Below are 13128 nucleotides of genomic sequence, written 5' to 3'. Positions count from 1 at the left end.
GTAGGTTTAGGGTTAGGTTTAGAGTAGGTTTAGGGTTAGGTTTAGAGTAGGTTTAGGGTTAGGTTCAGAGTAGGGTTAGGATTAGGTTTAGAGTAGGTTTAGGGTTAGGTTTAGAGTAGGTTTAGGGTTAGGTTTAGAGTAGGTTTAGGGTTAGGTTTAGAGTAGGTTTAGGGTTAGGTTTAGAGTAGGGTTAGGTTTAGAGTAGGTTTAGGGTTAGGGATAGAATAGAATAGGTTTAGAGTAGGTTTAGGGTTAATCTTAGAGTAGGTTTAGGGTTAGGTTTAGGGTTAGGTTTAGAGTAGGTTTAGGGTTAGGTTTAGGGTTTACAGTAGGTATAGGGTTAGGTTTACAGTAGGTTTAGGGTTAAGTTTAGAGAAGGTTTAGGGTTAGGCTTAGAGTAGGGTTATGGTTAGGTTTAGAGTAGGGTTAGGGTTAGGTTTAGAGTATGTTTAGGGTTAGGTTTAGAGTAGGTTTAGGGTTAGGTTAAGAGTTGGGTTTGGAGTAGGTTTAGGGTTAGGTTTAGAGTAGGTGTAGGTCTAGTAGATATTTAGTGTAACATCTATAAAGAATCGACTGGAATGTAGGTGTTACCCATACTGCACCTCTTTAATTCCTTCATGCATGTAGGTCTCCCCTGCTGGTTTCACCTCTCTCAGTCTCTCCAGGCCTTCCTGGATTTCATATCTTCAAACAAAAAGACATCAATTCACAATCCAACATGTTCTGGTGTGTTTACTATTGGATACGCATATAAATAGCCATTGGGGACTGTCATGACTAAACTTCAATTAAATGAGTCAGATTTAAAAACCTGCCCGGAATACACTAATGCTTTAGTACTTGTTATAGCAATAGAATGTACTATGATCCTTTATAATGTGTTACTACAAGGTGTATTACATGTCATTATCAATAGAGGAATATAATACCTGTCTCCAGTCAGAGGTAACATCACTTTGGCTGAAGATGAGAACACTATAAAGGAGACCCTCATGCTGGGGCTGGAATGAAACAACACAGTAGTGGACAAAACATTAGGAACACCTGCTCTTCCCATGACATAGACTGACCAGGTGAATCCAGGTGAAAGCTATGATCCCTTATTGATATCACTTATTAAATATATTCCCCAATAATGTTTTGCCTTTACCTCCCTTATCTTACCTCATTTGCTCATATTGTATATAGACTTATTTTTCTACTGTATTATTGACTGTATGTTTGTTTTACTCCATGTGTAACTCTGTGTTGTTGTATGTGTCGAGCTGCTTTGCTTTATCTTGGTCAGGTCGCAATTGTAAATGAGAACATGTTCTCAACTTGCCTACCTGGTTAAATAAATGTGAAATAAATACATTAAATAAATGAAATCAGTTTAGATGACGGGGAGAAGACAGGTTAAAAACCTCCTAAGGTTTTCCACATCGGTGTCCCACCCACGGGATGGCTGAGCTAATGTAGGCTAATGTGATTAGCATGTGGTTGTAAGTAACTAGAACATTTCCCAGGACATAAACACATCTGATAATGGCAGAAAGCTTTAATTCTTGTTAATCTAACTGCACTGTCCAATTTACAGTAGCTATCACAGTGAGAGAATACCATGCTATTGTTTGAGAAGAGTGCACAGTTATGAACTTGAAAAGTTATCAATAAACCAATTAGACACATTTGGGCAGTCTTGACAACATTTTGAACAGAAATGCAATGGTTCATTGGATCAGTCTAAAACTTTTCACATACACTGCTGCCACTGGCCAAAATCTACATTTTGCCTGGACTGGAATAATACAATATGGCCTTTCTATTGCATTTCAAATATGACGGAACAAAAAAATACAAAATAAATGTACTTTTTTTCCTTTGCATTATCTTTTACCAGATCTATTGTGTTATATTCTCCAACATTAATTTCACATTTCCACAAACTTCAAAGTGTTTCCTTTCAAACGGTATCAAGAATACGCATATCCTTGATTCATGTCCTGAGCTACAGGCAGTTCGATTTGGGTATGTCATTTTTTTTTTTAAAGAGACTGATCTGCAGAAGAATATTCAAGCCTTCAGACAATTGAGGCGTGTGCCATTCAGAGGGTGAACGGGTGTTACGGATACAGTTATCCTGTGTGTGTATCCTGTGTGTGTGTGTTTCTTTTCTCTCATTCTCCCCTCACAGGTGAAAATCATCACTCCCCAATCAGTCAACAATCAACCCATCAATCAGAAGACACACCTCCTCCTGTTTCCTACCCTATCACAGTTCCTTCCCCATGGTTTAAAAACCCCATCATTTGTTTGTTCAGAAGCTCAATCTTTTTGTAATGCCATGTTGGTAGATCTCTGCTCTTTGTAGATTTCAGGAGAGCTCAATCTTTGTAATGCCATGTTGGTAGATCTCTGTTCTTGATAGATTTCAGTAGCACAATCTCTTTGTAAATGCCATGTATGTAGATCTCTCTCTTTGTGTATTAATTAACCTCTTCTTTTGTTTGAGCACCTCCAAATCACTTTGTCATCTCCTGTGAGTATTGTTTTTGCTTATGGTGTTTGCTGGTGGGAAAAGGGGAAACCAAGACAAGTCGCCCATGGGCATACACTACCCGTAGGTAAACTTTGTTAAAACACACTAGTTAGAACTGGGCGGACCACCCACTGTATTTTTGGTTAGTTAGTTAGCTGTTGTTGAAATAGGCTAGTCTAGCTTAGGGGTGTTTTGAATACTTATTGTTTCTTTCCTTGGGTCCAGCTCAGCCCCTTTTTCCTGCTTCCCCCCCATTACCGTGTGTTTAGAAATAAACCCTGGGTTTGACGGTATTATTTCGGTTGTCCTGGTTATTACGTTCACACTTTTACTTTGTCACAATTATAATTTACATGAGTTATGTTACGCGTCTCACTACCATCCCCCCTAGACTGTCGGGCCAAAAGGGATTCGTAACAACGGGCAAGACAAAAGATTAAGTGCCTTTGAACGTGGTATGGTTGTAGGTGCCAGGTGAACCGGTAAGTGTCAAGAACTGCAACGCTGGTGGGTTTTCCATGCTCAACAGTTTCCCGTGTGTATCAAGAACGGTCCACCACCCAAAGGACATCCAGCCAACTTGACACAATGGGGGGAAGAATTGGAGTCCACATGGGCCAGCATCCCTGTAGAACAATTTCGACACCTTGTAGAGTCCATGACCTGACGAATTGAGGCTGTTCTTAGGGCAAAAAGGGGGAAGGGGGGGGGGGGTGCCACTCAATATTCAAGGTGTTCTTAATGTTTGGTACTCAGTGTATATCAGGTCAGTGTATATCAGGTCAGTGTAAATCAGGTCAGTGTAAATCAGGTCAGTGTAAATCAGGTCAGTGTAAATCAGGTCAGTGTAAATCAGGTCAGTGTAAATCAGGTCAGTGTATAGTATATCAGGTCAGTGTATATCATATCATATCAGGTCAGTGTATATCATATCATATCAGGTCAGTGTATATCATATCATATCAGGTCAGTGTATATCATATCAGGTCAGTGTATAGTATATCAGGTCAGTGTATATCAGGTCAGTGTATAGTATACCAGGTCAGTGTATATCAAGTCAGTGTATAGTATATCAGGTCAGTGTATATCAGGTCAGTGTATAGTATATCAGGTCAGTGTATAGTATATCAGGTCAGTGTATAGTATATCAGGTCAGTGTATAGTATATCAGGTCAGTGTATATCAGGTCAGTGTATATCAGGTCAGTGTAAATCAGGTCAGTGTAAATCAGGTCAGTGTATTGTATATCAGGTCAGTGTATTGTATATCAGGTCAGTGTAAATCAGGTCAGTGTAAATCAGGTCAGTGTAAATCAGGTCAGTGTATAGTATACCAGGTCAGTGTATATCAGGTCAGTGTAAATCAGGTCAGTGTATACAAGGTCAGTGTATAGTATACCAGGTCAGTGTATACCAGGTCAGTGTATAGTATATCAGGTCAATGTATAGTATACCAGGTCAGTGTATAGTATAGTGTATAGTCTTTGTGAGATGCAGAGTAGGTGAACAGATGGTCTCCGCATGTGTGGTTCCCACCGTGAAGCATGGAGGAGGAGTGTTGATGCAGGAGTGCTTTGCTGTTGACACTGTGTGATTTATTCAGAATTCAAGGCACACATAACCAGCATGGCTACCACAGCATCCTGCAGCGATACGCCATCCCATCTGGTTTGCGCTTATTGGGAATATAATTTGTTTTTCAACAGGATAATGACCCAACACACCCCCAGGCTATGTCAGGGCGTTTTGACCAAGAAGGAAAGTGATGGAGTGCTGTATCAGATGACCTGGCCTCCACAATCACCCGACCTCAACCCAATTGAGATGGTTTGGTATGCTTTGGATCGCAGAGTAAAGGAAAAGCAGCCAACAAGTGCTCAGCATATGTGGGAACTCTTTCAAGACGGTTGAAAAGCATGCCAAGAGTTTGCAAAGCTGTCATCAAGGCAAAGGGTGGCTAATTTGAATAATCTCAAATAAAATATATTTTGAGTTGTTTAACACTTTTTTGGTTACTACATGATTCGATGTGTTATTTCAGTAGGTGTGTCCATCATTTTGACTGGAACTGTATATCAACAGTAGGTTTTAGTGTTGTATACTTTCTACACTAAAATTAAAAATTACAATTTAATTAATTAATTACACATCCTTTTTCCAATGAGACTGCACAGTAATACAACTCAGAATCTCATTGACACGAGAAAAACAGCATGAGATAGCTAGTTATTGAATAGGCTGTCGAGCATGCTGACCACATCGCTCGCGTTGCAAAATAAATGTACACATTCATGTTACTCAATCATCGCGTCAACGACAGTCTGCGTAGCCAGGCTCTAATATAGAACTTGGTTTTATTTGTGATGCTTGATGCGCTGCAAGTCCCGCCTCTCCCATCCCCTCATTGGTTTGAAGTGGGTGATTGAAAGATGAACTGAAGATCCACACTCCAGTCCAGTTGGTGGTGGTAATGCACCTTAAAGTTGGTTTCCAACCGCCATATAAAGTCCAAAGAAGAAGCGTGAAGGAGGAGAGATTACTAGAAATACTCCGTTTACCCTTCTATCTGTGGATTGTTAGAGGACCTTGTGCATTTCAGGTAAAATAACAACCCAATGTTTATATCCCAGGACAAATGATCTAGCAACAGCAAGCTAGCTAAATTGCCATAGTGTTTGCTTTTTGACCTGTCCCCAAATGAATATAGTTGGTTCAGAGTTAGTTTTGATATTTCAACCTGCGTGTCATGATCGCGTCTGGTGAGCGTGGACAAAATAAACATGCACGCCAGCGATCTGGTCAGCATGTAAGAGTAAAGACATTACTTCAGATGTGCAGTGTGACGAAAAGAAAACGATCAAAAAACGTTACATGGTATACAAGATACCAATACACTACATTGTATCACATCATGTGACTTAAGGGAGGATATGCTGTTCTCCTGTGGAAGGAGGAAGTGATGAGAGACAGGAAACAGGTTGTCATGGCAATGATGCATCAATACACACACACACACACACACAGCTAATCTCAGCCAATCTCTGCCAGGCTCAGCCAGTCTCAGCCTGTCACAGCTAATCTTAACTAGTCTTAACTACTCTCAGCTTGTCTCAGCCAGTCTCAGCTACTCTCAGCTCGTCTCAACCAGTCTCATCCAGTCTCAGCAAGTCTTAACTACTCTCAGCCAGTCTCATCCAGTCTCATCCAGTCCTCCCCCACAGCACATCTTTATGCCACACGGCCATATCTGACAAGGAACAGCAGCCATATAGATCACGTACTTCCTGAAGAAGTATTTATGGAACATGACTGAGTAGTTTGTTTGAGGACATTGAGAATGTATTCTAGTCGGAACTGAGAAATGTCAAAGAATTTGTATCGGTTTTAACTTTAGACAGGTGATAGATTGGCTAGAATCACATCTGAACTATACAGATATTATTGATCTTATATATCTAGACTAACATCTGAGGCTAGACTGAAATATAAGGCTGTCATTTCAATTAAAACCTTCTCCGGTTCTCTCTTCCAACCAACACTGAATAAATCAAGAGCTTGCTTGCAATGCCAGACTGGGAGAAATCCGCAGAAAGGGGAAAAAAAAGAAGAGAAATCTCTCCAGTCTGCATGCTCCACATGGCAGAACAGAAGTGTTCTTGGTAAAGGAGCATTGTATAGCAGATTGTCCTCGCCTCTCAGTGTTCTTTTGCCTTACTGTACATTCCCTGTCTCCCTGCCTCTCCCTGGCCCATTCCGTGCAGACCGCCTGAGTTCAAATACTATTTGAAATCCTTTCATTCATTTAAAAATGCTTTATCTGTGCTTGACTAAGCTTGCCTGACTTAATGAACCAATAGAATAGTCCCAAAACGGTAAGCATCCGCCCATCTGGCGCTCTAGGCAGGCTAGAGCAAACGCTGAAAATATTTGAAACATGTCAAATACTACCCGAACCCAAGTCTTCTGGCCCATTCTGCGATCGGGAGGAGGGATAGATATCTATGTGTGGATCTGGCCCACCCCGGTTACAAATGGCCATTCTCACAGCCCAGAAGACTGATCCTCGCTGCCACCCACTCACACCTGTCCCATTTGCTATTTTCTTCAACAAATCGTTTCTTCATTTATGTTTGGCTGGGTCGATACCGTCTGGACTGGCACATAACATTTAGTCAACTGCCGTTGTTACGCAATCAAAAAAATATAATCACCCTGCAATCAGGGCCACCAGAAAAACGTGTGGCTAGGTGGCGTTTGCACTTTTCAATCAGGTGTGGCGTCATATGACTTTTAATTTAGTTTAGCAAAATATATCGACGCAAAACATTAAAAAAGAATGGCCATGTACCGTTTTTTTATTTTAACGATTTGCCTCATTTGTGAACTCGCACCATTTCTCTGTCCTTCACATCCGAGTGCTGCTGCAGGCGCCGTGCATCTCTTGACCAATCAGATTCACAGAAATCGCAGGTCGTGCGGGCCCGGGCACAACGCTCAAGGCGCTCTCCCCTTTCCTCCGGTATTTATTTAACGAGCATGATAACACATCACTCCTGACAGACGCAATCAAAAAAAACAATCTACATAAATGTAGCAGCCTGTACACGTAAACAGTAGAGATCTGACATGCCGGACTGCATGGAAACAAGACGATATTTCAGTCTGATGAACTGTAAACTATTAACAACAGCAGCCGCATAGTCCAGCCCAGTGGTTCTCAACTGGTTTTGCCTCGGGACCGAAATTAAACCAGTTTGTCTCAGTCACGACTCAATATTTGCGTTGCGGACATAATCGACAAAATACAGTATGGAAAACTATTCTTAATACTATTTGACAAGAGAACAACATTCCCACCTCTCATGGTCAATAATGAAATTTTGCCCACATTCTTGATGAAGAACGTTAAAAAAAAACTCACTGGTTCGCTTAATATAAGTAATTTGAAATGATTTATACTTTTAATAATTAAGTATATTTTAGCAATTCCATTTACTTTTGATACTTAAGTATATTTAAAACCCAAATACTTTTAGACTTTTACTCAAGTAGTATTTTACTGGGTGACTTGCAACTTTTACTTCATTTTCTATTAATGTATCTTTACTTTTATTCAAGTATGAAAACTGGGTACTTTTTCACCCACTGCCTAGAATAAATAAGAAAGCTGAGGATGTATTTAATATTATTTGTTTTACACATTTTTAACCTTTTTTGGGGGGGGCACAGACCTACCTCCATTAATTTATTTAAACCGGTACCACGTTCGTCATAGTGAGGAGACCAAGGCGCAGCGTGATAAGCGTACATCTTCTTTTAATGGAAGGAAGAACAAACACTGAACAACACTAACAAACCGCTATATCACACGAGTGCTGACATGCAACTACACATAGACAATAACACACCAAACCAAAATGGAAAATGGCAACCTAAATAGGATCCCCAATCAGAGACAACGATAAACAGCTGTCTCTGATTGGGAACCAATTCAGGCCACCATAGACCTACAAATACCTAGACATACAAAAAAAAAACATAGATATAGAAAAACCCCTAGACAAGACAAAAAAACACACATACCACCCTCGTCACATCCTGACCTAACTAAGGTCAGGGTGTGACAACCGGTTACGTTCACACGAGTCCTATGCCTACAATTCAATTTGGTTAACTGATCCTGTTCTGCTTTTATTCATTCAACACAGGTTGAACATTGTGAACTTTCCACTATAATAGTTGGTAAATATACAAGGCTGTATCGGTTTAATGGACTGGGATGAATTTGATTTGTGTTTTAGCTGGACAAAAGTCAGTTATAATAAGATCCACTGTTATTATTGTAAAACAAAATGTGTCCAAGGGGCTCCATTTTAACAAACATATATCCAAACTACAGTCCAGCGTTGTCCCTTTTCCCAGACCACAGTTAATTTGTATAACATACAATTACCATGTTTGGGGGAAAAAAATACTCACCTCACAAATCGGTCTGTAAGGTTCTTCACAAAGGCATAAATTTCACCCCAGTCTTTAGAAACACTTCCTGACCTGCAACAGAAAACACAGTTAATATATACAGTAGAATATATACCATTTACCAAAACAATTTACAGTCTGTGATGAGTGAATAAATGTGAGCCCAGCAGGAATCAAACCCACGACCCTGGTGTTGTTAGCATACCAACTGAGTCACAAGGGACTATATGTGGAACCAACAGCTGATTTGCAGTGATGGTGATATAGTTTACAGTGATGGTGATATAGTTCTGGTTACTGTACTGATAACACAAAGAGGGAGCCTTCTGCAGTGCATCAAAACATAGGTTTAACATTGAAGTGTGCTGCTGACTGAGCATAACATGAGTCAGCTGCATGTGTTCTAGACCAATGATTTAAGATTATATATATATATGTATATATATATATATATATATATATATATATATATATGTATATATATATATATATATATATATATATATATATATATATATATATATATATATATATATATATATATGGTATACAAATTTGTTTATAATATATATATATATATATACACTGTTTAAAAAAATAAAGGGAACACTAAAATAACACATCCTAGATCAGAATGAATGAAATATTCTTATTAAATACTTTTTTCTTTACATAGCTGAATGTGCTGACAACAAAATCACACAAAAATGATCAATGGAAATCAAATTATCAACCCATGGAGGTCTGGATTTGGAGTCACACTCAAAATTAAAGTGGAAAACCCCACTACAGACTGATCCAACTTTGATGTAATGTCCTTAAAACAAGTCAAAATGAGGCTCAGTAGTGTGTGTGGCCTCCACGTGCCTGTATGACCTCCCTACAACGCCTGGGCATGCTCCTGATGAGGTGGCGGATGGTCTCCTGAGGGATCTCCTCCCAGACCAGGACTAAAGCATCCGCCAACTCCTGGACAGTCTGTGGTGCAACGTGGCGTTGGTGGATGGAGCGAGACATGATGTCCCAGATGTGCTCAATTGGATTCAGGTCTGGGGAACGAGCGGGCCAGTCCATAGCATCAATGCCTTCCTCTTGCAGGAACTGCTGACTCACTCCAGCCACTTGAGGTCTAGCATTGTCTTGCATTAGGAGGAACCCAGGGCCAACTGCACCAGCATATGGTCTCACAAGGGGTCTGAGGATCTCATCTCGGTACCTAATGGCAGTCAGGCTACCTCTGGCGAGCACATGAAGGGCTGTGCGGCCCCCCAAAGAAATGCCACCCCGCACCATGACTGACCCACCGCCAAACCGGTCATGCTGGAGGATGTTGCAGGCAGCAGAACGTTCTCCACAGCGTCTCCAGACTCTGTCACGTCTGTCATATGTGCTCAGTGTGAACCTGCTTTCATCTGTGAAGAGCACAGGGCGCCAGTGGCGAATTTGCCAATCTTGGTGTTCTCTGGCAAATGCCAAACGTCCTGCACGGTGTTGGGCTGTAAGCACAACCCCCACCTGTGGACGTTGGGCCCTCATACCACCCTCATGGAGTCTGTTTCTGACCGTTTGAGCAGACACATGCACATTTGTGGCCTGCTGGAGGTCATTTTGCAGGGCTCTGGCAGTGCACCTCCTGCTCCTCCTTGCACAAATGCGGAGGTAGCGGTCCTGCTGCTGGGTTGTTGCCCTCCTACGGCCTCCTCCACATCTCCTGATGTACTGGCCTGTCTCCTGGTAGCGCCTCCATGCTCTGGACACTACGCTGACAGACACTGCAAACCTTCTTGCCACAGCTCGCATTGATGTGCCATCCTGGATGAGCTGCACTACCTGAGCCACTTGTGTGGGTTGTAGACTCCGTCTTATGCTACCACTAGAGTGAAAGCACCGTCAGCATTCAAAAGTGACCAAAACATCAGCCAGGAAGCATAGGAACTGAGAAGTGGTCTAGCACTGCAGAACCACTCCTTTATTGGGGGTTCTGTCTATCCCATTTACACAACAGCATGTGAAATGTATTGTCAATCAGTGTTGCTTCCTAAGTGGACAGTTTGATTTCACAGAAGTGTGATTGACTTGGAGTTACATTGTGTTGTTAAGTGTTCCCTTTATTTTTTTTAGCAGTATATATATTATATATTTGTTATTTTTTTATACCGTATATGCCATTCAGCAGACAATTTTATCCAAAGTGACTTATAATGCAGGGTTGGGGAGTAACAGGTTGGGGAGTAACAGGCTTGGGGAGTAACAGGGTGGGGAGTAACAGGGTGGGGGTAACAGGGTGGGGAGTAACAGGGTTGGGGAGTAACAGGGTTGGGGAGTAACAGGGTTGGGGAGTAACAGGTTAGGGAGTAACAGGTTAGGGAGTAACAGGGTTGGGGAGTAACAGGTTGGGGAGTAACAGGGTTGGGGAGTAACAGGTTGGGGAGTAACAGGGTTGGGGAGTAACAGGGTTGGGGAGTAACAGGTTGGGGAGTAACAGGGTTGGGGAGTAACAGGGTGGGGAGTAACAGGGTTGGGGAGTAACAGGGTTGGGGAGTAACAGGGTTGGGGAGTAACAGGGTTGGGGAGTAACAGGTTAGGGAGTAACAGGGTTGGGGAGTAACAGGGTTGGGGAGTAACAGGGTTGGGGAGTAACAGGTTGGGGAGTAACAGGGTTGGGGAGTAACAGGTTGGGGAGTAACAGGGTTGGGGAGTAACAGGGTTGGGGAGTAACAGGGTTGGGGAGTAACAGGTTAGGGAGTAACAGGGTTGGGGAGTAACAGGGTTGGGGAGTAACAGGGTTGGGGAGTAACAGGGTTGTGGAGTAACAGGGTTGGGGAGTAACAGGTTGGGGAGTAACAGGGTTGGGGAGTAACAGGTTGGGGAGTAACAGATTACATGTAAGGGATTACAAAAAACCGGTAACTGTAATCCGATACGTTACCAGCAAAAATATTGTAATCAGATTACAGATTCTTTTGAAAAACTAGATGATTACTTCGAGGATTACTTTTACATTCAGAAAGGAGCTTTGCGGTAAAAAAAAAAAATGTTTGACACCTCTCTGTTTTCTCAATGACATTCAAATCAGCATTAAAAAAAAGGCGCAAGTTTAAGTTTGTTCCACCTGAGCGATTCTGACCACTATGATGTCAGAGACCACTATGATGTCAGAGACCACTATGATGTCAGAGACCACTATGATGTCAGAGACCCCTATGATGTCAGAGACCACTATGATGATACACCAAATGTGTTTGATGGATTGTGGGAAAAGAGCAGGAATAGTCTTTTGTAGGCTACAGTCCAAGCTATGTCTTCCAATGGTGCGACTGCTATCGGCATCCAAATATTATCCAACTTGAATAAACGTTTGGAGGTAAGGTTGATGACATCAGTGGTGTAATCTACGGCGATACGGATATCACTTATTAATTAATATTTACATAGCTCATTGATGTGAATCACACTGCTGCTCTCTCATGTAGCTATTTGTGCCTTACAGATTGTGGTTGTTGTGGATGGCTGATCACAAATCTAAATGTGTATTTGAACCGAATAATGGTTGAATTCAAATTCAAGTTTAAGCTGCCTATCAATCATTGTTTTTGAAACCAGTGGACAGTCAGTGAAAAATGCGCTCCTGCAACAGCTGCATACTGTGGATCCCAGCCTATGGAATAACAGCTGCATACTGTGGATCCCAGCCTATGGAAAAACAGCTGCATACTGTGGATCCCAGCCTATGGAAAAAAAGTGGGGCTTTTATTGCTTAATATAATTAATGCTGATAAAAAATAAATCCAAAGGCCTAATGGACACATGTTCAATTTTGTACACTTTTGATAAGACTTAAAGGGGCAATCTGTAGTTGCTACATCCATTTTTGGACTTATAAATTATATATTTATATCCATTGATTCTTGAAGAATATCACTTCTAAATGCCTCATGAGTTTAGATCAACTGTTGCACTCCATGAGAACCCAAAATATCCACTTGTTTTTCTCCAATGTTTAAACACTGTCAATGTAAACAAACACGTTATATCCTCATAACATGATTACAACTATACAACTATTAATCTGAGAGTGGTTACATTTCTCCAGGCCAATACCACAGCTTTTTTACCAAAACAGAGGCAGGGCGACCGTTTTGTTATTGTTTCATTTGTGGATTTGCCCTTTAAACAGGTGCATATTATCAAGATACCAAAGTGTCACTAACAAAAAGGTAAACAATAGGCCTATAGCAAATGCAGCATATGGATCTCATTTTTCACATGTAAATAGCACTTTTCAGTATTGCTCAAAGCCATTCCATGAGCGCAGCATTTATTTTTTCAACTAGAATCAATGACCCAATCAGTCCTCCACGACAACACAATGATAAACAACAGAGTAGGGCTGGCTAATAAGTCCTTAGTTTTGGGGTTATACTCAAGTAAAACTATTTGGCTAATCTATACTTTCATATTTCCAAGTCCTGTTCTTGAAGATCAAGAGGTATAACATTTTATTGGAATGACTGGAATTCTAATGACTTTGGTTTTTAATGTAGATATGTAATTGAATCATATTATTATACATAACAGAAAGCGATGGGTTAGCAGAAGCTTCCCTGGTCGACTTCTCTGGTCGACTTC

The 13128-nt window shown here is 41.1% G+C and overlaps 1 protein-coding gene across 1 annotated transcript in view; it reads right to left on the bottom strand.

The window, feature by feature from the left end:
- Positions 1-13128, bottom strand: part of LOC139389984 (anthrax toxin receptor 2-like) — a 131832-nt gene that overhangs the window by 114777 nt on the left and 3927 nt on the right. The window contains exons 2-4 of the mRNA XM_071137051.1: positions 8500-8571; positions 930-1001; positions 603-684 (exon numbers count right to left, since the gene is read on the bottom strand). Coding sequence (XP_070993152.1) covers positions 603-684; positions 930-1001; positions 8500-8571 — 226 coding nt within the window. The remainder of the gene's footprint in view (positions 1-602; positions 685-929; positions 1002-8499; positions 8572-13128) is intronic.

This window comes from Oncorhynchus clarkii, chromosome 30, assembly GCF_045791955.1.
Source record: "Oncorhynchus clarkii lewisi isolate Uvic-CL-2024 chromosome 30, UVic_Ocla_1.0, whole genome shotgun sequence".
Taxonomy (NCBI): Eukaryota; Metazoa; Chordata; class Actinopteri; order Salmoniformes; family Salmonidae; genus Oncorhynchus; species Oncorhynchus clarkii.
Note: the sequence above shows the minus strand (reverse complement) of the source record. Positions and strands in the feature narration are given on the sequence as shown.